General features: G+C 40.7%; 1 protein-coding gene across 3 annotated transcripts in view; it reads right to left on the bottom strand.

Annotated features, from left to right (window-relative positions):
* The window catches only part of LOC128817111 (ubiquitin-conjugating enzyme E2 E2), a 201,388-nt gene extending 182,011 nt beyond the window's left edge, over positions 1-19,377 (bottom strand). The window contains exons 1-4 of one of the 3 annotated variants that reach the window (XM_053995287.1): positions 19,275-19,373; positions 18,338-18,578; positions 13,686-13,869; positions 5,625-5,675 (exon numbers count right to left, since the gene is read on the bottom strand). In XM_053995287.1, the coding sequence (XP_053851262.1) occupies positions 5,625-5,675; positions 13,686-13,861 (227 nt within the window). In that variant the 5' untranslated portion in view covers positions 13,862-13,869; positions 18,338-18,578; positions 19,275-19,373. Of the gene's footprint in view, positions 1-5,624; positions 5,676-13,685; positions 13,875-18,337; positions 18,579-19,274 lie in introns of those variants that run through there. The other 2 variants (XM_053995278.1, XM_053995298.1) reach the window with 2 other exon arrangements.
* Positions 19,378-23,573: the final 4,196 nt, after the last annotated feature.

Below are 23,573 nucleotides of genomic sequence, written 5' to 3'. Positions count from 1 at the left end.
TTTCGTCTCCTGCCTTCATGAGAGTTGCTAACATTTCAAGCCACCAATGGCCACAATACATCCTGAAGCTTTTGAGCATTGCCTGTAACCAATCCTAAAAATTGCCCCACAACCACAAGCAATAATGCAATCAAGCAGATATTGAAAACTTAATTTACTCAATGACAAAAAAAAATTCAATGCACTCTAATAATTTTTCATATCAAACACAGATTTTCAAAGATATCAGATCACTAAAAAAACCAGCTATATTTTTGATGGCCTTCCAAGTACATTGCATCTTGACACATGGAAGACCCATGAAAAGAAACATCTGTGTTATTTTTAAAAAACAGATGCTTTGTAAACCATATGACATTGAAAGGTCACTTTTACAGTGAAAATAAACAGATATTTTTAAAGAAATGTTTTAATATAGTTACATACTTCAGAGCTTAAAGCACAAATTATGGTTCTGCACTGTCTAAAAGAAAATAACTAAAAGAAAGAGAAGTTTACATATTAAAAAGTAACCTGACACTTTTCATCCAAGGTACTTCAAGGTACCACGGTAACACAATCTGAAAATCTCACCAGTTAAAAAACACAGCAATCTAATTCAAGTGATAAAATACAGTATGATTGCTATTATAAAATTTAATCCCAATGTGATTCTTAACTTGCATATCTTTGGGACATGTTTCTTGCTGCTTTTGAAGCAGGAAGGGACTCAAAAGTAAAACATAAAGCAGTTACAGTGAGTACTGAAATTTTTCACCCATCCTTATCCTCTGTTGTTGATACATCATGGATTTAAAACCAACAGGATCCTGCACCCTAGTATAAACCACTTCCATGCTTATGTTTTTGACTAAGTTTTGCTATTTGCTGTAAATTCTAAAGAGACCAGGCTAAGGTATATACAATGTTCAGTGTCACATGTTCTCAAGAAGGTGACTAGCAGCAGATCAGAATAAGTCTATACAGGCAGACAGTAAACTCCATAAGTAAAACAATGGGAAGGGAGCCTGAATTCAGGCTGGAAATGTTTGCAAAGAAAAACGTTCAGAGAAAGCATTTTTTACTCCACTTTTTCATCCTGCTCACACATTAGCATCACATGTATCACAGCAGTCTGCCTGTGGCAACAGAGTGTGCCTCCCCGAGTCAAACAATCAAAATCACTGAGCACAATTGCAGGGTAGATACTTGCTGTACCTGCTGCTCCAGGTCCCTCCACTTCTCTCCCTCTGCATTTTAGAGCAAGGCTGACCATTTTCTCCCTCCCAGTCTTTCCCTGATACTGTGCTCCCTTTTGTTTTCTGCTCCAGACACTTGTGCCATCCCTTTAACTTTAAAGTAGCAGTAGGAGTTTAAACATGGCCCCAAGAACAGTAACTCAAATTGTTAGAATTCATATAATCCCATGGAGTTGTGAAGATGCCAGCCTCAACATTTCAGCAAAAACATAGTCAAAGCAGTATTAAACAGAAATGTTGGACTCCATACAGACACTAATAATACAGGAGATATCCATGAGGCACACTGACCTCTCTCCCGAAGTCAAACTGAAAATTTTGCCATTCCACTTGGCTCTTCTCAGCATCATCCCAAAAAGTACTGTTTTAAGTATTATCAGTGTGATTAGTTTTCAAAAGCAAAATACTAGAATCACATATGCTGGTTGCTTATCAATTTTGCAGACAGTATAAAATGCAAGGAATGAATGATTCCAAACAAATTGAAGAGATACGACTACAGACAGGATTTTAAACTATTGCTTTAGAATGACAGTCATTCTGCCCACTAAGCTGCACAGTCCTTAACAGTATATTTCTGAGCCCCAAGCATTACCTATATTACTAGAGAGGAAAAGAAATGAAATGTAAAGAATATAATAGGAATTGCAGTAAATACACAGAAAAGAGAAGAATGATGAAAAGTACACTAGAGAACACCACAAGAAAACATGAAGGGGAAGATAGGTAATATTGATGACTTAACAGGAAAATTTTGAGCAGTTGCTCCAAGTGGTGTCCACAGAGAGCTGCTATTCACTTCAGGCTGGCTGTCCTTATTTCCAGCTGCTAAGTTCACACTGAAAGAAGCTAAAAATACATTAAATACTTTCCAAATATTATTTTCCCATGTAAGCAATTGGTATAAGTTGTCACAGAGATGTTGTCCTCTTGCCAGTGAGAAGGGAAATAGTATACAAGAAGTTGTATTCTGTGAAATCTTTCGTCTTAAGCACAATGTAGCCGAAAATATGGGGAAGCTTGAAAAGGCATTATTTTAGCTACAAGTATTTCCAACTGTTCCCCTCTTTCAGCAAGGCAATATAAGAAAATGACACTTAAATATGAGGATCTTATTGCCTGTGAGAAAAGCTATACTCTGCACTACTCAGGAGTATAATATGTGTGTCATTTCTAGCAATCAAGCTTTGATATTTCAATGAGAGGAAAAAAAGACAGGAGTGGCAAATGTCTACAATTTGGGTATACCATCTTCTGACAAACTGAAATTTCACAATGCTGCAGATTTAAAACATAAATGTACCGCTTCGCATTCAGGACTGTCCTTGCCAGTAAATTCAGCTCAATACAAAAGTAAAACAGGGGAAGGGATGGGACAACATACTGAAAACCATCCAGTTCTTTCTGTTAAATGTGAAGTATAACAGGCTTTTTTATGACATGCCTTCCTCCAAAAATAGCAATGATTACACTGCTCAACTCCCACACCCCCGCCTCCCCCCCAGCTTGACTTTTTTACATATAGAACATTATACATTTTTCAGTCCTGAGGAAGGAGCCAAAGTTTGTGGAGCCAAGAGGACTCACTCCATCATCCAGTACCCAAACTACAGGAAAGGAAGTAGGGAGGCAGGCAACTCTAATTTCTTATAGGATAAAATCTTCTTTTAAAGCCGAAGTGCCAGATCTTTTAGTTTCAGATCTCTGAAACCCACAGCTTTCCACAGTTTTGGAAAGAAACTGCAAGTCCCAGCAGTGATAATCTGCCAATTCCAAGGCACATTTGTGAGCAAGACTTTTTTTGTCCTCCAAACAAACACAAAGATTATACAGTCTATTCTCTTCACAGGGATGAGGTGGGGGAAATGTTAAGATCACAGCTGCTGCAGCAGTGGAAGCTGCAGCTGCCTCAGAGCTTGTAGTGACTGTGTAGCCTACCATGCATTCGAGGGATGCTACTGTGCTACAAATACTGTTCCATTTGGGGCTTTTTTCATGAATGGAAGAAACCTGAAGCTTTGGCCTGCTGTAGTTAACGAAAAGTCATGCAAATTGTTTTGCAATATTCCACCTAAGTTCCAGTTTAGCTCAACAGCCTTCCTATCAGAACTTCCTAAGTAGCTACTTAAGATAGCTGTCTTCTTGAATAACACTTTCTTCACACCTCCTATGACATTTAGTTTTCAGAATTATCACATTCCTGTTGCCCAGTAATGATTTATTTTATATATGAAGGAGTACATACAATGAAGATAACATGGAATCACATCCATTTCAAGCAGCCTACATCTGGAATGAACTTACTTTTATGAAATATGGTTAGGCTTTTTAATAGAAAAAGCTAATATGTCCTTTAACAATGACCTAAATTTCACTAAAACCAAGAAAGGATATATCAATACTTTAGGGTAAGATATACTGTACAATAGCTTAGCTTTCCTCAGTTTTCTGAAGAATCATGCCTGGCTGATGTATTTCTTTTGTAGCATTTAACTATAACAAAAAATAGATGAAGTTCAAATGAAAACACTGTTTAGACTATGTCAGCAAAGCATAAACTAAATGAAGTGATTCTGAATTGACTATAAAAACATATTTGCTAATATTAAAGTTACTAATGGTTATCTATCAATCTATCACAACATGAAGTGATTCTGCATCTTAAGAACTGTGTTAAAGCAGCAGGCACATGAAGTTAGATGTGATTTTGCAAAACAGCATCATGGAGTGCACTTTATTGCTGTTTTATCATTAGTGTAAATAATTCAACAAACGCAGGAAAGCTCCAGATTACTTGGGGTTTTTTTGTAAATTGCAAGTCACTAAAGGGCTTTCCACTCAGACAGTCAATTCTTACTTTACACTTGCTAGCAAAAAAAAAATCAAATATAATAGTATCTTGTATACTGAAACAACTGCTTTGTTATAAAGAGAAGGCTTCAGAAAACCAGAAAAAAATGACACTGCTGTAAAAACCTGTAAGCCTTTTACTCTCAGTTCAAAGACTTAACCATTCTTCTACAACAGACTGAAGTTTCATATTCATCTCAGCAAATCAATCCGCTAATAGGCATCAGTCATCAACACTGAAGTAAAATCTGCCACATGAAACAGCTTTGATGTGATTGAAGACTCACACATAGTCGTAAGCATGACAGAACAGCTTAGCTATTAAAATGTTTTATCCAGCAAAAAACTGTTCATCCTAATTGACTGAAATACTCTTTGAATGCTATTATTGCAAGGCTACTTCACTAAGCAGCACCTTGGTACATAGCCACTTGACTTATATCTTGAGATCCAGCACAACCACATCAAATCTTGTTAGAGTATTTTCTTACACATACTTTTGTCAAGAGACCAAAACAATAAAGCTGACTGTCATTTTTACTACCCGTTGCTTAGTTAATTCGATACTGAAACATACTGGGATTCATTATAAACGCTGCATGCAATCAGCCATTTCTATCAATCTTTCTTTTTAGTGCCGTAACAGAATGAAACCTACTAACCACATCAGTCGAAATGGGTTGGCAGGACTGGGTGGAAGCTATACTTCTGCACTGAGTCCAACCTCTCACCACAAGAGGTGCAGTAGCTTTAAACAGCAATGTGCAGCCCTGGCCCAGCTCCAACACTGACCATATGTCACAAGCGGATAGATAAGAAGCCTGAGACAGCCATCTGAAAACAACTGTACACAGCCCCAGCCACCAGACAGTGAGGGTTTCAAGGTCTACATCATCATTCATTTAAAAGCTAATTTTAAACATACCAGAAGGAAACATACTGACAAAAAAAACCACAACCTGCCCCCCACCCCATCCCCCCAAACCAAACCAAACCACAACAAAATAAAAAACCCAAACCAAACAAGCACACAGTCATTGTCAGAAAGTCTATATGATGCCATACTCTAATTCAGGAAGTATCCATCACATATCTCAATTGATTGCAACAGTCAGAAAATTACTAACAGTTTGTGCCCATAACATTTTCCTTTCTCCATTATATTCAGTGTTAACAAGTTGAAGAAACAACTTGAGAAAGGAATCAAATATACCAAGCAACTGCCACCAAGATTACAGAATCAAACAAAATACTATTGATTTAATATCTGAAATGAAGGATAATTTCATATTTGTCCCATATCTATTAATACATCACAGAGTTCATCCATGTATGCCACTACATTGGTTACCAGAAAGTATGTCATATCAATTCTTTATATGTAAGCAACATATCACCTATCAGCTCTTATTCCAAAATTACTAAATAATCAATTCAAAGGAATAACTAAAATTTACTTCATTCCCCAATGCAATTTCCACAGCTCCATACATTTCATTTCCGTATTCCAAATTAATAAAATCCAGGTGAACTTACCTACAGTTCGGAGGAGGGTCTAATGTAATTTCTGCAAGTTCTTTCTGAATTCTTAAAAGAAAAAAAAATACTATTAGGACTTGTTTTTCAGTCTGTTTCTTTCAACTTTATGAACATTTCTACATCAATCAGCAGTAACAAAATATAATTCTTAGAATTTCTGGTTGAAAGCTGATCTATAATGTTTCATGAAACTGTAGAAACTGTGTGCAAGAACATGTAGAAGTAAAAACCAAATATTTTCTGAAAAATGAACGTCCAGTATGGAATAAATGCCATGAGCAGCCACCTAGAAAATCACTTTTTTTCCATAGGTCAGGAATTGCAGCTCCTTGGCTCGCTTACACAATTACTAAATATCTCATATACCCTCCTTCTCTATTTCCCCTCCAACTGTATGTCTTACAGTTCTTGCCCTCCAGAATATTTAGCTTCTTAATGTATATTGGACTGGCAGAGCAAAACCCCCCAACTCAAAGCATATTTGCCCAGAATAAGCCCACCCAGGACTTCACAACCTCGTGCATACTGGGGGGCTGATATTGGCTTTCCCCAAAGGGAAGTGCTTCAGCTCCCTGGTCAGCCTGCGGACCTGCTGCTGGACCTGCTCTGATATCTGCCTTCTTTTTACAGAGGGGACAAAATTGGGTAAATGCTATCCCAGATACAGTTTAATGAGAGCTGAGTAAAGGCAGATAAATCTCTTTCATTTGTCTATAGACTTTGCTTCTCTTAATATCTCCCAGGAGGCAGCCCAGCCTTTGTTGCTGCCTCACACTGAGCCTGCTGTCTGCCAAGGCCCCCACATCCTTCTGAGCAGAGATGATCCCCAGTGTATCCGAGCAAGGGGTAAGTCCTCCCCACGTACATGGTGTTCATTTGTCCTTGTTGAATTTCATGAGCTCTCTGTTAACTCTCTCCTGCAGCCTGGCCTGATCCCTCTGAGCTGTAGCCTTGCCCCTGTGTGTACAAACTGCTTGTCACTTGAAAACTTCTCAGTGCACTCTGCCATGTCCTCCAGGTCACCAATACATTACAGGCATCCTGCCAGAGTTCTTCCTCCAGGGAGAGCAGCTTCGTTGTTAAGGATTTCTGGATATTCCCAGGCTGATGCTTCCCAGCCAAGTCCTTGAATACCTGATCTCTGCCACAGCTGGCACTGGGAGCTCTTTTCCCTTGCACCAGTAACTGCATGAGAGCCAGTATCTTGACCTCTGAAGAAATTTAAGTATGCAGAATACGATACAGAGCTCCCAAAGGAACTTGTAGGAGTTTACAGTTCCGGAAGACTTGCCAGATTATGATGCCATAAGCAGGACTGCGAATGCCACCTTCCCTATAAACTATGTCCAAGACTTTTTTCATAGGCTACTTCAGTGCAAAAACATAAACATTTAGAAGGAGGAAGGAAAAGAAAAACAATTCAATACATCCTCAGTGGTTTCTTCTTGCCTTCTCCTTCACAAGATTTCATGCACAGAGGAGATTGCTATTCCTATTATTCCCTACACTAAAAAAGAAATAATAACATAATAACACCACTCAAATTCCTGAGATAGGTGCTCAAGCCACAAGCCAAAGGTTCAGGCCTGACGTACACATATCTTGTTAAAAACAACTGCTACCCATTTTGCATATAAATACAGATAAAGAAAATGAGTTATCAAAATAAGCATTCAGGTATATTGGCATATATAAAGTAAAAAAGAGCAGTTTAATTCTTTATATAATGCTACAATCCAAACACAATCTTGCATATTAAGGAGTCTCACAGCCACTATCAAAATTCCCCTTATGCCACTATGAATTGATTTTATGGCTCTTATGAATAAATGGACCAAGAGCAGTAGAAGAACTGGCCTGAACCAGGAACTCAAGCCTTTATCATTCACATTCTGAAATAATTAGGACATACACAGTCAAGATTTGTAGGCAGAGATAATAATCATTTTTTAAGACCTGATGAGATCATTGAAAAGATAAAAATACTCCTCCAGATGCTTAGTTTTTCTTTAACTTCTATGCATATAAATACAGGCAAAGTAAATGGCTTATCAAAATAAGCATTCAGGTATATTGGCATATATAATATAAAATGCTCCTGCATGTACCAAATGCTCACACCCAACTAGGTACCATCTGAAAACTTTAGAGTGGATTCTGCCATATCCTCCAGGTCACCCATCAAGACATGACAGGCATCCTGCCAGACTTTTAACTCTAGGGAGAACAACTCTGTTGTTAAGGATTTCTGCACATTCCCAGGCTGATGCTTCCAAGTCAAGTCCTTGAATAGCTGATCCAGCTGCATGTATATACCCTACATACAGAGCTGGTGTATACCCTACGTACACACAAACACACAAAGTTATTTCTGTAGAGGGAAAGCAATTTGATCTTTACTTTTTCTACTCATTGAGATGTTTGTACCCCTAGCATACAGAATTCCTCCAATAAATATCATAACTTTCTTATAAAAATACAGGCACAGGCTGCTTAATCAAGCACAAAATCATTGTAGTAACACTGAAAGTCATCTCATTTTGTAATTAGTGAATTTTAAGCACAACAAAAATGTTGTTTTAAAAGCTAGCCCATTTTAAACAATCCTAACAAATCACAACTTTTAGAAGGGAGATCTTATAACTGTGGGAATGCTTAAAATATTTCTTCTGTATATTACAAAATTCTGCCATAATTTTGAAATTTATATTACCACAAATTCAAACTACAGAAAACCTAGGCTGCATGGAAACTTCAGTTTTGTGGTTTATGAGTTGTTTTGCTTTCTCAGCCTTTTTTGAAGCTACAGAATGATGGCATTGCAGTTGTTTTTGGAGTCAGAGATCATTCCTTTGTTTTACATATAGTAGTAAAAATAGTTACTATTTCGTGGCATTAGAGTGAGTATGAGGCACGTCAAGAATGGATTGACAACTTCAACAACTTCAGTCCAAGATCAAAAACTTTACATTCTTCTTCCTAAATCCTAACCCACGTTCCTTACATTCTGAAAACAAAATGATCTCTCATTTTCTCCATCTGTTCTAGTACGACCCAAAGCTTCTAATGCAAAGAGCACTAAAATGGCCCTTTATTAAACTAATCTGTGATTGAGCAGACATGGACAAACTACCTTGCTGCTTCAAGACGTAAAAATTGATCAGATGGTAATATCTATTAATGTTCAAAAGACATCATTCCCCTGCAAACATCTAAGACAAAGATGTTTAATTCATGATTATTTTTATACAAACAAGATAAACATATTAATACAATACTGTCCATTAGTTGCTCCTCAGCAAGCTGTCCATGTTTATTCTCCCGCTCTGTGGTGTCCCAAACTAAAATTAATTTATACACCTTACATTTCTTTTGTTTCAACCTTAATTTACCTTGCATTCACGCTGAGAGCTCATTCATAAACAGTTTCTGTAGAACAGCTGACACGTAGCTTGTTCACATGTCACAACATTCAAAGTTACAATTAAATCATCGGACAGCATCCCAGAGAGCCTTGCACGGATAGAGACCTCCAGTGTGCAAGCTGCCCTTTGTCTGCACGTGCTCTGGCACTCGCCCCATATCCCCATTGAGCTGCCCTCAGAATCTGCCATAGGAGAGGACGAGCCTCATTTCCTTAGCTGACCACAGAGGATTCACTGCAAGAATATGCGGCCTCTGGCAACAAAACATTTTTTTCAGGGTCCTTTCTGGCATCTGTTTCTTTGGATTTTCTGCCTCAATAACAGTTATGTTTAGAAATCTCAGAGAGGAAAAACCCTCTAAATTAAAATCACTACATATATCCAGTTTATATTTAAACCAATGACATTATGGTTTATTACATATTGGACAATGGGGATGATGGCAGGGGGTGAGGCCCGTGCTGGTAATCAAAGCCCTGGGCTGCACACATAAGACATTTAATGTGCAATGTCAGATCTGATACTTTGTTTGGTCTTAGAGAAGTCATCTAACTCTTCTCTCTCATATATATACAGACACATATTAAACAATTTTTCTCTCCACTTAACTAACAGAAAAGAACAAACACAGTTGCCTCCCAGTAATGGTGCAAAGGTTAATCTACTCGTAAATTCAGAAGCATGAAAGTACATTGTGGATTTCAAATATTATTAATTCTCACAGACACATATTTACTGCTGTACCATGCCAAAAGGGACTGAATTGTTTCCTTCATGAAATAGTTCTCTAAAGCTAAGAAAGACGTGAACATGCTAGAGAATTTCCCAAGATTATTAATAGGAAAAGAAATAAAATAAAGGACTACATGACAGTAATCTGTTTTTACCACATCCACTTTTCTAAACTACATGTCTCTCTAATTATAAAAGCCAGATGAATCAATACCCTATACCAGAGAATATACTACTTAGAACATACTTAAAAATGCAGTCACTGGTATGTATTTCAATACTAAATAAATTGTGACTGAGCAGGAAATTGATCTAAAGACGGTTAGGTTCATACTGGAGGAAAAGAAATATTCTCGCCTACTTACTAAATGATGGATAAATGAATAGGGTATTTCTTGTAAGAAAAAGCACACTATATTTTGCCGTCATATTCAACATGCTAATTATAATTTCCAGATTCTGTGATAAACCCCTCAGGAAAAAAAAAAGGGGGGGGAGGGTGGGAAATGCTATGTTTTGTTGAATTTCGAACCAATTTCATCTATCACTTATTTGCTCCTACTTAAGGCTGCAACTGCTTTGAATAATGAAAATACTACAACTAAAGTTGTACAGTTCACAATTCCTTGTAGGCACAGATATTTATTTTAAAAAGTCAGGATTGGACATAAAGCTTTACAGATTTTCAATCAGCAACTTCAGGAGCCAAGCAAAACAATACATTTATTTGTTGAGCTACTATGTCAGCCAAGAATGGTTACACTTCTCTCAATCCAAAGGTCATGCTAAGATTTGCTACTTAAGTGGTAACAAGATGCCTGCTGTTTTCAAGGACAGCAATTCAATTCCATGTCTGAACTGTAATTGTGATATGCAGTGAGTTTCTCAATCTTGACATGTTGGGTAAGAAAGGTTGCTATTTAAGGTGATGCCCTCTGGGTGAGGAAAATTGAAGGACCGGTACACTACACGACATACGCCGTAAGCTATTACACCTGTATAGCAGCTAGTCCTGAAGTATTAACAGAGAAGGACAGCATGTGATGGCATTCTGCCTTCCTGATGCCATCCACAGCAACACTAACAGAAGAAACTTCATATCTCAATACCAAAAATCTTACTCAGAAATATGAGTGGTTTCACACAGCCTCTATAATCAGATCACTTTGGAAAGCAGTTAAGCTGCATGAACAGCATATTCATACATAAGACATGGGAGCAGTTTACTATTACACAACCAAAAGTCAGCACACCGCTAAATCTTGATTTATACAAAACCTCATGCTACTGAAAATTCTTTAAATCTAACTGACTACCTAAACATAAAAATCAAAAAGTCTTCCAAATAGAGATGCACAAACCTTTCTCCATATTCAGTAGATATCATAATGCAATCCAAAAAAACTGTGGCTACCATTCCATGTGCACAAAAAAGCTTTCCAAATGAGAAAATCTGATTTCCAAACTCAGGTTAGAATCAAGCATGTAGTCTATGACTTTAGCTCCAGTGAACTTGTTAGATGCTTTTAACAGGAATTAAGGAGTCTTGACAAAAGCCACAACTACGCTACACTCTGTTGTTTGAGTGCTTTACTGGTTTTTTAGCAGAGTTGACTCCTCTCATCATAATGAAGGTACCAGAGTAAGGCCTTATTAATCCTACACTAGTCCTCATTCAAAATGAACTAAAAAAACAATATTACTATGACGATATTTTATAAAGACTGTTTCTGGAATACCTAGCACATATTGAGGACTTTAAGACATTTTTCCTTCCTTTATGCTACTCCTCTCCTTTTTAGCCTCTAATTTCAGATTTAGCTTTCTTGACACACTACTGATTTTAATTAAAAAGCACAGAAACAAAACCTGTAATATGAAAACCTGGCCAGATTAGAGAAAGTGCAATCCCAATTCTAACACAATGACAAACTACTGAATAGTCAAAAACAAAAAAAGGGAAAAAATACAATGATACGAATAAAAACCCCCATTACTACAACAACTGTTTCTGAAATCCTTCCAGAAAGGGCTGCTCCTAAATTACATTTCTTTTCAAAAATACTGTACACACAGCTACAGAACTATTGTAAATCATGTCAGATTTTAAAATGTATAATCAAATGTATATTTCTAAAATATATAATCAATATTACTACACATGTGAAACTAGCTTTAGAGTCTAACTGGCAAATGTACTGAAGTCAGCAACTGATGGCATAATTAGTTTCAGCAGAACCATAAGCAGATATGATTAAACTTTAAAAGGTTTAAGTAATTTTATCGCTGTAAAATGCTTGTTGATAAAAGCTCTAAGCTTTGAAGATACAAAGCTAAGATTAATAGACCAATTTCTGACATATCATTATTAATTTTTTAATAGGATAGTATCCACAGGCCCCTGTCAGAATTGTAGCATCATTTCACCAGACATTGTACAAAGTTCAGAATACACAGACTGCTTTCTAAAGATGCTGGAAACTGTTTATATGACCTTAAAATTAATGTCTAATCCAATATTCCTAATATTTAAAAAATAATAATAGCAGGAAGCAGACAAAAGAGAAGACCAGAAACCATAACAGCTGTGAGGATTAACTACATGAATAATATAATGATTTGTAGTGAAAGTTGGGTGGGGATTTTTTCCCTTCTTCTCATAAAAGGAAACACAGGCAAGTTTTGCTGGCCATTCTGTAAGTGATATCCAGGTAATCTCCTAATAGTGTCACAGTAGGAATGTGTGTCCAGAAAGTATTTCTCCAGGGAATTGAAAATAAAACTAGCTATAAGAAAGGAATCTATAGCAGAAGAAAAGCATGACATAACAGTACCTCATTGAAAAGACAAAAGATACTTTAGTATCCCTATTAATGTATCTAAAGATATTTTAGAAATTTATTTAATTGGTAAGGGACAGATTAAGGTAAAACAAAGACTTGAATCCTGACTAGATGTACACACATGTTTATATGGTATTATATACAGACTGACTACATGCATATGTTATAAATTATGGCAGCAGGGGCTTGATGCTTCTCCTTTACCATAGCGCCACAGTGGTACAACTCCAGTGTTTTCTCTTGTAGTTTACACTGCCTTGGACTAGCAAAGAAACGAGATCTGGGAATTCTGCATCAGGACAGTCTGCAGAATTGGTCTCTTGTCAGATTATTTTATGAGTGCTTTTTAACTTCAATCACTATAATCCCACTTGCCCAGACTAACAACCTTACATGTACTAGCGAAGCAACACTATGCTGTAAATTCCTTCTGTCTGGTCCCAGCAAGACAATCGTTATCTGGAGATGGACACGATAGCATAGAATAATTTAAACAGCTATTCTACAAACCAACCTTTCATCTCAATCAGAGAAAGGGAAGGGAAATAATGGGTATTAAAACAGATCACAGTTTAAAGTAATGAAACCAGCATACATTTGTTGTTCACTCAAGTATTTCTGACCTGACCATCTGGAAAAAAAAAAAAAGGCAGTACTTCATGGCAATAGGTATTACGGTAGTCCTAACATGCTGAGTTACTGAACTGTCTGAAATGTTTATGGCTAATTAACTGTAAGTTACACTGACAAGTTTCAACATCAGTCATACATACATATACAGAGATATATTTTATAAGGCTACAAAACTGTCTGAGTTTTATTAGCAATAAAAAAATGTCAGCTTTTATCATGCAAGCAACTATTAAAACCATGTGAAAGAAGCAAACTGACAAAGGAAGGGAAAAGTACACAGGTCTAATTATTGTGACCAGTCTCAAAAGGTTATTACACTGATACAGTAGTGTTATAATAAAACAATCAGAAAATGAATACACTGAGTCAATACATGGATCTGATGGCCAGCTGAAAGGAAGAAACAACCAGGAAGAACACTGTACCTTTTAGCACTAGTTGACAATTTAGCAGCTGTTTTGCTTGATATTTTCCCCTCTTTTTTCTTGGGTTGAACTTGCTCCCTTTCTTGTTCCTGCTGAACACCTTCACGCTGATCTCCATCAGAGCTCCCTCCACTAGTGCTTGGACTATCATCCACTCTCTGCCCCTCTGTAGACATGGCAGATGCTGCACTGAACAAAGACAAACAATTGAAGTTAGTTTTTTGAGGAGCAACTGCCTCATTGTATTTCTTACATGCTTAAGGGAAGGACACATGGATATATGTCTTTGTCCTAACAAAATAGTGCTTGTATCACAGTAGTTCAGTAATCTCGTACTGAAGAGTTTTGCCACAAGCATCTTAACAATAATTCAGGAGCTGGCAATTTTAAACCCTATACCACTGCCACCCCCTAAAAAACCCCAACCAACCCACAAACAAAAAACACAAAACAAACACACAAACCAATCCCCCTGCCAAACTCTTCACAAACACATATATATATATGTATGTAAAACAGAAGTTACTGAAGTTAAGTGGGAAACATAATCCTGAAAGTGTAAAACCTTTCACTATGAATTATGTTTTTCAACTACTCAGCAATACCATGAGTTAGCTGTCCCATCAACTATGCCACCAGTTCAAATCTACCACAACTAGCTAAAAACTGAGAGTTATTACTATCTTAGGACTCTCTGTTATCCCATATGAAATAAATCTGCGGGCTCATTCCAAGTGTACAATGTGGGTTTCCACATTACAAAATCCACATCTTGGCATGCTTGATGGAAACACAGAACTAAAAAGCTTTAACACAGGACTGTTTGTATTTACTAAAATGGTGAGCCCATTGGTAGAGGATATAACAAAGTTTTTTCCTGACATTTCATTCAGGCAACATGAGGCAACAAACTTGTCAGAGAACATGAGCAACAAGAAATCTCAGCATATTTCAGAAGTCAAGTTAATGCTTTATTTGCACACTTCTGATACTAGTTAGCTATTTTAATTTCTTCCTTCATTTTAAACAGTATAACAATATGCCGACAGATGAGGAATTACAAGCCCACTGTTACAGCTGTCATGACTTCTCAAACTCTCAAACTGTTCTAATGAAGGGCAGATGTCCATGAAAAACTCTTACTGAATTAGCATATCTGGTGGCACACACTGATTCAAAAAAAAAAAAAAAACCAAAACCAACAAAACCAAAACCAAATTAAAACCAAAGTGAAACCCAGGTCTTTCCTTTAACCCCAAATCAGTACCTTATATACCTATGTTACATATCCTTCTCTAGAGATTTTTAATAAAAAGCACACAGGCCCAAACATTACTTGCTTACACCCATTCAATCCATATATCTGCTCTATATAACTGGGTGGTTTTCTGATCAAATCTGTCTGAATGAAGAATTTGCTCTTTCATACACAAAGAGTTTCAAATTGCTGTGAACTTCGACTCGCTTTTCCTCTTACCTATGTACAGACATCATCACAATTAAGAACAAACCTATTCACCTTGACTATTATGTGTTTTAAGACTTGCTCAAGGGAGAATAATGAGATTTCAGGCTCAGATTCAACCATGCTTGTTCTATGGATTAAACAAAGTTCATCTTCCTGTACATATTTATGGAAAGAGACAGCAAAGGAAAAGTAAATTAACATCAATGCCAACAGGGTTATGTTGAAAAGGATGCTTTTTAAAAAGGCCTAAGTGTTCTTGTTACAGAATAGAAATAAATTTACTCCTATACTGAAAAATCCTTGCCAAGATCTAATTCTATCAAATAATACACACTATGGAGCAGAAGAAATAATCTCTTCAGGCATTATTGAAACATCCAACTAACTTCAGGAGGAATTAGGTCTTTTTCGTCTATCTTGTGAAGCTATACTGAAAAAGAATTCTGGAAGTATGGCAGCCATTCAAAATGTTTAGACATTAAAAGAAACAGCAAGCAACACCAAGTGATAGACATGTGACTAAAGTTCCCCTCCATCAGCTTAAGCTACATTTTTGATTTTATAACAGAAATTAGTATTTTTGTGTATTTATATATGTTTCGATACAAGACTTAACCTGCTCAGGAAGGTAACTGAAATGATGCAGAGTTTCTGCCCTAAAATTAAAATATAAAAATTGTCCACTCTTAGAGAACAATTTCTCCTATAGTACAGCTACAACAATACATTTAACATAGCCCATAAATTTACACAGGCTAATGTTCAGATATTTAAATCCTATTGTATGATTTCAAGGTAAAGCAGCAGAACACTTAGAGGTAATAAACAATAAAAGTATCACATTCTGACAAGTAAAAATATGCAACTATAATGCAATTTTGGTACTAAGTACCCATTTTCCTTGCTTCTACATAAAGTTAAAATACAACCTCATCTCTTTTTATAACACTTATGTTGGTCTTTATTTGCCCTAGATTTTACTTCTGACCTTTGCTTAATACATCTAATTTTAAACAGAAAAAATCTCTCTTCACAGTGTACATAGGCTTCAACACTGCAGGCCAGAAAGTTAAAAGCATATTTAATAATGCTTATATGCATAGGACATCTGCTATGAATAATCTTGGCTATAAATATTACTATTATCCAAAAAACAACTGTATTCACTTCATAAGTTCAGGTTACTATCCAGCAGACAAACACTGTAACAGTAGCCCAGAGCATATAATTACTGTAACATGTAATGCCAGCATTTACAAGGGGAAAATGTTTAAATCTGTCATTTGATGTCTGGCTAGTTTCTGGCAGGGGTGGGGGGGAGGTTTGGGTTTTGGGTGGTTTTTTTTTTCCTTTCTCCTTCTGTCCCTGTTCCCCCTTCTGACATCCAGGCAATTCTTTCTATTCTCTCTCCTCACAATACCTGCAACTTTAGGGAGTTTTGTTCAAGAGATGCTCAAAATTGCATTAAAAGCATGCTTTAACGGGCCTGAAATTAGACATTTCTAATGGGGTCAAACTAAAAAGACACCAAAACATATGAACAAGTAAGAGAATGGGGGAAAAAAGTCAACTGAGAGGATGACACTGTGAAGAAAACATTTCGCTGGCACCAACACAGACAGAAATACAAGATGCTCTTTGAATCTGAAGAGCCGTAAGTGTGTTTGCAACTGTCACACAGGGCAAGAGGGAAGACACACGATGTCCAGGTTCCCGGCTGCCAGGCTATTCTACATTCACACAAGGGTTGATAACCTCCCTGCTGCTGTGCAGAGAAAAATGAGCAGAGGGGACAGAGGAAGGAATGAAGGGGGACTTAAAAGTCTCTCGCTTAACATGAGATGAATCAGCACCGAGACAGATTACAAGTGTAACTACAACTATCAATTCGAAGTGAAGGGCATCCAAAATATTTTGCTTTTGTCAAATATATCCACGGGCACCTTCCCTTTCCTCTTCAAACTAAAAAAAAAACCAAAACAACAACAACAAAAAATCCACCAGTCAGGGACAGCAAGATCCTGGCAATGTGCAGATAGTCCCAAGGGCGGCAGAGCTAGTGATGATGTCTTTCTAAAGCGCTCGAAATTTCCTATAAGCCAAGATAAATTGAGTATTTCTGCAGGTCCACCACGAGCAGCAATGGCAGCAGCCGCCTTACTTCATCTTCATTAGAAACCATAAAGGGCAAAAAGACCACAACATCGCGGGACGGGAGGCAGGAGTCCGGGGTGTCCGCCACTGAGAAGGGCACCCGGAAGGATGGGACGGGACAGCCCCGGACTCCCACGGCCGCGCGTGGGCACAGGCGCGACTCTCCCGTCGGGAAGCCCCCGCCGTACGGGAGCGGGTGGGGGCCACGAGCATCCCCAGAACCACGCACCCCCCGCACTCCCACGGCCGGGCGGGCGGCGGCCGGGCTAGGGTGAGAAGTAGGAGACAACCGAGGGGAGGAGGAGGAGGAGACTGCGAGAGGAAGACGTCGGGGGCACATGCGAGAAGGGAGAGGGCTGGGCTGCGGGGCTCCTTGGGGCGCGGGAGGGGGGGGGGGTAGTGCCTTTTCCCGGGGGGGGGGTTCCAGCCCGGGGTGCCCACCGCTGCAGCGGGGGATGTGGGGATAGCGCATCCCAGGAGGCTCGATCGTGGTGGGGGGAAGGGGGTACCCCGGCCCCCCAGCGGCGCAGAGAGTGCCGCGGGGACCATGCGGAGCAGGGCCAAAGGGGTGGTGGGGAGCGGGGGTGGTCGCTGCTCCCGCCCGCAGCAGGGCGAGCAGGACAAATGGACACGGAAGAGTTGCTGAAAGGGTGTGGGGGTGCTAAGGAGCAATGGAGGCTGGATGGAGCCTGGGGGAGCGGGGAGCGCCGCCAGAGATGCCGAGGTGGCCGGGGGCGGCGGGGGGGCGGCCGGGACCGTTGCTATGAAAGGGCACAGCCGAGGATGACAAGGGGGGCAAGGGGGTACCAGGCAGCACTAGGGGGATGCGGAGAGGGGAGGGAAGATGAAGGATAAAGGTAGAGACCGGGGGTCGCAGATAAATGCGGGGGAGAGGGTGCTGCCGTGGGGGAGGGATGGAGAGCGACATGGGGGTAAGAGCCCGGCGGGGGGAGGGGAGGCAGACGGGGAGCTCAGCCGGGGCAGAGCTAGGTGTACCCCGGCAGAGACGGGGGTGGGAAGCCGCTGCTACCTGCAGGCGAGCGCAGGTCTCTCTCTCGCTGGTGCCGGGCACAGGCTGCGGGACAATCCGTCGCGGTCGCCCCGACTCCGGCCGGGCGCGGGGCTGGAAAGGAGCTGTGGCCGCTCACTGAGTCATGAGCCCGCTGCCCCGCGCTCCTCGCTCTCGGCTTCCTCTCCCCTTTCCCGTCTCTCCCGAGCAGCAGCGACGGCCGCTGCCGCTTCTCCCACCGCCGCCGCCGCTCCTGCCCCCGCTGCCCGGAGAGAAGTGAAGCCGCTGCCGCGCGCGCGCACCCCCGCTGCCGCCGCCGCCGCCTCCGCGCGCGCGCGCGCCCGCCAGCCAATTATCCCGGGCGCTCGCGGGCCGCCGAGGGAGGGGCGGGAGGGCGGGGGCGCGCGCGCGCGCGGCTTCGGCAGGGGAGCGGGGGGGGGGAAGTGACGGGATGGGGGCGCGGGCGGGCGCGTGTCCGCGGGGGCTGGCGGAGGCCGCGCGCCGCCGGGCAGGGGGGAGGGGCAAGAGGCGGCGGCGGGAGCGCGCGTTAAAGGGAAGCACCGGGGGCTGGGCGGGGTCAGCGGGGCAGAGGAAGAAGGAGGAGGTGGGAGGGGATGGGCCGGGCCGGGACCTTCGGCCAGGGATTCGGGGGGGATGGAGGTGAGGGTACCCGGCCTTTTCCCCTGCCGCCGCCGGGCTGCCGTGGGCCCCCACGCGAAAGTCCGGGAGGTGAAAGGGGCGGGCCGGGACAGGGCAGGGGGCGGCGGAGGCCGGCATCAACTTTCTTGGCGCTTCTCGTCTTTTTCGGCTCCTTTGTTCCCCTCGCCAGTCGCCCCCTCCTCCGCCCCTTCCCCGGTCCTGGCGGCCCGCACGTCCCCAGCGTCTTTGTCTCCGCGAAGCCGGAGGGAGCAGCCGGAGGGGACGCGGCCGGTGCCCCGGGCGGGGAGGGACGCGGTACCTGGGGAGGGGCGGTGCGAGGGCACGCTGTGCCTCGGCCGGCCTGCAGGGAGGGCCCAGGCCCTTGGCACTTGGTGGCCACACTTTGTGTTACCCTGGTAGTTTCGACCGCTGCGTGGCATCAGCACAGCTGGGTGGCACAAACCGCCCCGGCCGCTGGCGGCCCCGCTGACGTGCAGTATCCCGGCTGGAGATAGGCGCTGTCGCCTGATTGTGGCCAGGTAAATGAACCTCACCTCCCACGCAGGCAGACGTTGCCTCTGTGGAAAGCATCGCAGTCAGGAATGGGAGAGGCCAAGGCAGAGCCGCACTTAAATATTAGTTGTTTAGTAGGAATATTAACCTGGAACAAAACAAACCTCCAGCAGAACTGGCTGTCAGGTAACCCCGGCTGCGCTAGGCGAGTGAGACACTTCTGTCCCTGTGCCGACCCTGCTGCTTTAATCTTTACATAATATGCTTAGCTATGTTATGTAAACTATCACCTCAAACCTTTCTTCCTCAAACAGGGAAATGTACCAGCCAAGGGTAAAGGGGTAATGCCAAGTCAAAATGTTTTCCCTCTTTTAGTAACTAAAGGAGATTAAAAAAATGTGTTCTCACCATTCCACATGTAGGAGGAAAAGTTTCTCCCTGCTTGAACTGTGAAGTGTTGTATTTTTTCTGACTTATGGTTGAGGTGTAGGTGGAGCCTGTGCCACCAAACATACAGAAGTTGCGAACTTGAAGCATTACTGAAATATATAAGGATTAGAAACATCATTGATACCTGCTCTCGTACTATATCCGGATAACGTAAGTGGTTTTTGCAGTTACCCTGAACATAAAATTAATAATTTTCTTTGTTGAGAAATGGTTTTTAAATTACTTGGTTTATTTCCTGTTCCTATTTCTTTGCTAAATAATCCCAGTGATATTTTCACCTAAACCTAAAAATACCACAGTCAGCTAGTTCTTCCTATTCCGTGTGCATTTACAAGATATTTTCTTGCTTGTGGTGGAGGATATCAGCTAGGTGGGTTTCTATCTGCTAAGCATACATTGACTTCTCAGAAGAACTAATAATGAAGTTATTTCATTATTATGAGGTGTGAAAGTCCTTCAAAAAATGCAAACTTCCTGCAAGTAATGCTGCTCATTGTGCTGAAAAGTGTATTGCACTTTTGACATCATGGTTCCCTTTTCTAAAATCACTTAAACCATGCTTTCTCCTTTCAGTCATTTGAAAACAGACCTCCTGAAAACCATCCAGGAAGTGATAAAATTCAATTCTAAATGATTCTTCTAACCATATTTCCTTAATGTTGCTCTGACGGCTTAAGGGTGCCTTAAAAGGAGGCATACATTGATCTGTGTTAACTCCTCGGCCCATCTCAGGACATCGCTCTTTGGTGGCAGTTCATGCTGCTTCATTACAGATCTTTTCTGCTAGGATTTGCAGGAAGCACAGAGAGAAAAGCTGAGTGAATAGCCTAATTGAGACAGGGGCAGGATGGGGCCATACAGTGTCCCAGAATCTGGGTCATAATTTCCCAATGCCAAAATAATCAAGGGAGCGCTGAAGTGTTTCAGCACCGAGTGAGAGGTTTGAGTCATCACGAGTCAGGCCCTGATTTTTTCTTTTGGTGTGTAACCTCTGGCCCGGAGCCCTAAATGGTAGGGCTTAATTTAAGGACAACTAAACTAGGCAGAAGGTTTGTACTGCCTTATGAATAGAAAAAACACACTGAGGTGTGCCCTGTTCTAAAAGCAGAGGTTTTGAATGAGCCCTACCTATGCAGTGTAAAGACAGTAGGGCAGGGTAGTCAGCTGCTCCCATTTTTATCCTTTTGACCTTTCAGAATAACGTGTTTGGCCCTCAGATGTTAAAGGTGGCATAATATTGCTCAAAATCTTTTGGAAGACTTTTCTAAATTTGGATTATATAGGTTGAATCTTGGCCCTTTTGAAGTGAGTGGCAACACTTCAGTGTTAGATTTCACCCATGCTGGAGTGCTAAGGCACACAGTTACACTTCCCCCCCCCCCCCCCATGCTTAGTTTTGTGTGGTTTCTAAAAGCTGACACTATTTACACCACCAGACACATCTAAAGCAAGCAACATGAGCTCTTTACTCTCATAGAGACTTGGAGCTTCCTTGTGGAGACATGCCGGAGTTCATCTCACCTGGCACAGGCAGTCATGCTTTAAAACTATTATGGTTAAGGACACTTTTGTTAAGGGCTCTTGATTTGAGTGTCTGTTATAAGGACAGATATGTCAGTCAAAATCTATGAAGTTGGAGAAACCTGAGCAAAGTTTCCATTTAGAAGTGTTTAATTTAAAGAAGTAATAGATCTATTTAGAGTTTTCAGGTTTTTAAACTTTTTTTAGCTATACTGAGAGCTGTACTCAGTTATAGTGAGTTTTAGCCATTTCTGTTTAGTTTAAAAAACAGGGAAATATTGTTCCATGTCAAAAAAAGAAATAGGAAAATGCATCTTTGATTTTTTTTCCTGCATTTCTATTTATGCACTACTGTTCATTCCCATTTAAAAGGACATGTTTTTATATCACTGTTAAAGTCATTGAATGAACACTATTGTCAAGGTGTAACAGGTAAAAAGGGTTTGGTTTTCTAAGGTAGAGAAAAGATGTGAAATCATCTCAATTGTGGTATAGGTGAAGACATAACTATCTCTCTTGTGATAGCGTATCTCTCTTTCAAAACTTTATTATTTTATATTAAACAGTGAGATGATAATTTTCATTTGTCCATGATGTGCCTGATTGTTACATCAATCTTTTCCAGCCAAGTCCTAATGAGCCAGTTTGTTTCATCCATCTGAACTATTATCAGCAGAAGTTTGGAGGAATGGGGACAAAGGTGCCTTTATTCATTTTTTACCTGATTCCACTTTCCAGCTCCACAGGAGCTATCAAAGCCTGTGTTGTTCCCCGCATCGCTTCCCTGCTGGGAGTTAGGCCCTGTGGGGCTGTTTGGATAGTGGACAGCAGGCAGCTCTCAGCAGCAGGCCCTCTCTTTCCCAGTGTGCTCCTCCATCCTGAGCTGTGGTAGGGGCACAGAATGAGGAGTTTCTGCAGTAGCTTTATGCTGTTCCAGGATTCTTCTCCCATAGCTGGTTTTCCTTAAGCTACTATGATGGCACAAAGCTATAAGGACCATTCAGAGGGTCTAGCCTGTTGTCTATTTTTTTCCTCTTTGGTAGTTCTCTTTCTCCTATTTGTAGATGGTTTATTCTCACACTGCGTCTCATTTATTTTTTTTTTTTTTCTACAGTCGTATTTTGCTTTTGTTGCCGCATGGATGAATCCCACTCTGTATGTTGGCAAATGTAAACTGAAATTCGCAGGTACCCTGATCTCTGAAGTGCCGGCTGTGTTTGAAAATGCAGTATCTGAGTGATTCAGAGATCAGGATTCTTCTTTTTGTTTCTCTTCTATCAGCATGTAGAATGAAATGGTATCGCAAGGAAGATATCTGCAGCAGAAATTTAATTAGAGTTTTCAGTTAATTGTGTATGTCCTCATCACTTAAAAAATGACATCCTATATCAAGGAAAACATTGATTGAATCCTGAACACTAAGTAAGCCTATTGTTCAAACAATGCTTTGACAGAAGTCTGTTTAAAGTATTTTCATGGCATTCTGAAGTAAAATGATTGTGTGAACATAGAGGCAAGTTACTGCTAGCCTGACTTCTTTATTTGCTCTACAATACTGCAAACCCCCAAATCGTTAGCATTTATTCACTCTAATATTTTCAGGCCATTAAATACAAAAGGAGTTGTAAGTTGTGTGGCAAACAGCTTTTAAGGTCTCTTTCATTCCAGTCTAAAAAATGAAGAATTTGCAGCTCCTCCTCCCCTTTGCTGAGAAGCAGAACAGCTCCCACTATCATTCAGCTGGAACCAGAACAAACAACTGGGACAATAACCATGTGGCATCAGAAATCCTGGTGGCTCTCAGCTGCTTTGCTATCCAGGATTGTAAAGAATAAAGATAAAACTTATTAGGAGTGGGTAGGAGGGAGGTAATATAACTTGCTTCCGTGTCCTTAATGAAAGCCTGTATTTTTGTTTAAGGTAGGGAATAAATTAACTGCATAGTGTCCAGAACAGAGGATTGTTTCTATGTGCTGGTTTAGAGCCTTGCTTAGAGCCTAAGTGCAAGACAATTGCACAGGATAATTCTGTGATAGTTTCTACACAGAAATTGTTGACAACTGAATCCTACACTAAGCTGCTGCTTTAAAAATCTCATATTGCAGGTAGTGAAGGGAAAAATCTTTATTTCCAG

The sequence above is a fragment of the Vidua macroura genome, chromosome 1 (assembly GCF_024509145.1).
Source record: "Vidua macroura isolate BioBank_ID:100142 chromosome 1, ASM2450914v1, whole genome shotgun sequence".
Taxonomy (NCBI): Eukaryota; Metazoa; Chordata; class Aves; order Passeriformes; family Viduidae; genus Vidua; species Vidua macroura.
This window is presented reverse-complemented; position numbering and strand designations above follow the sequence as displayed.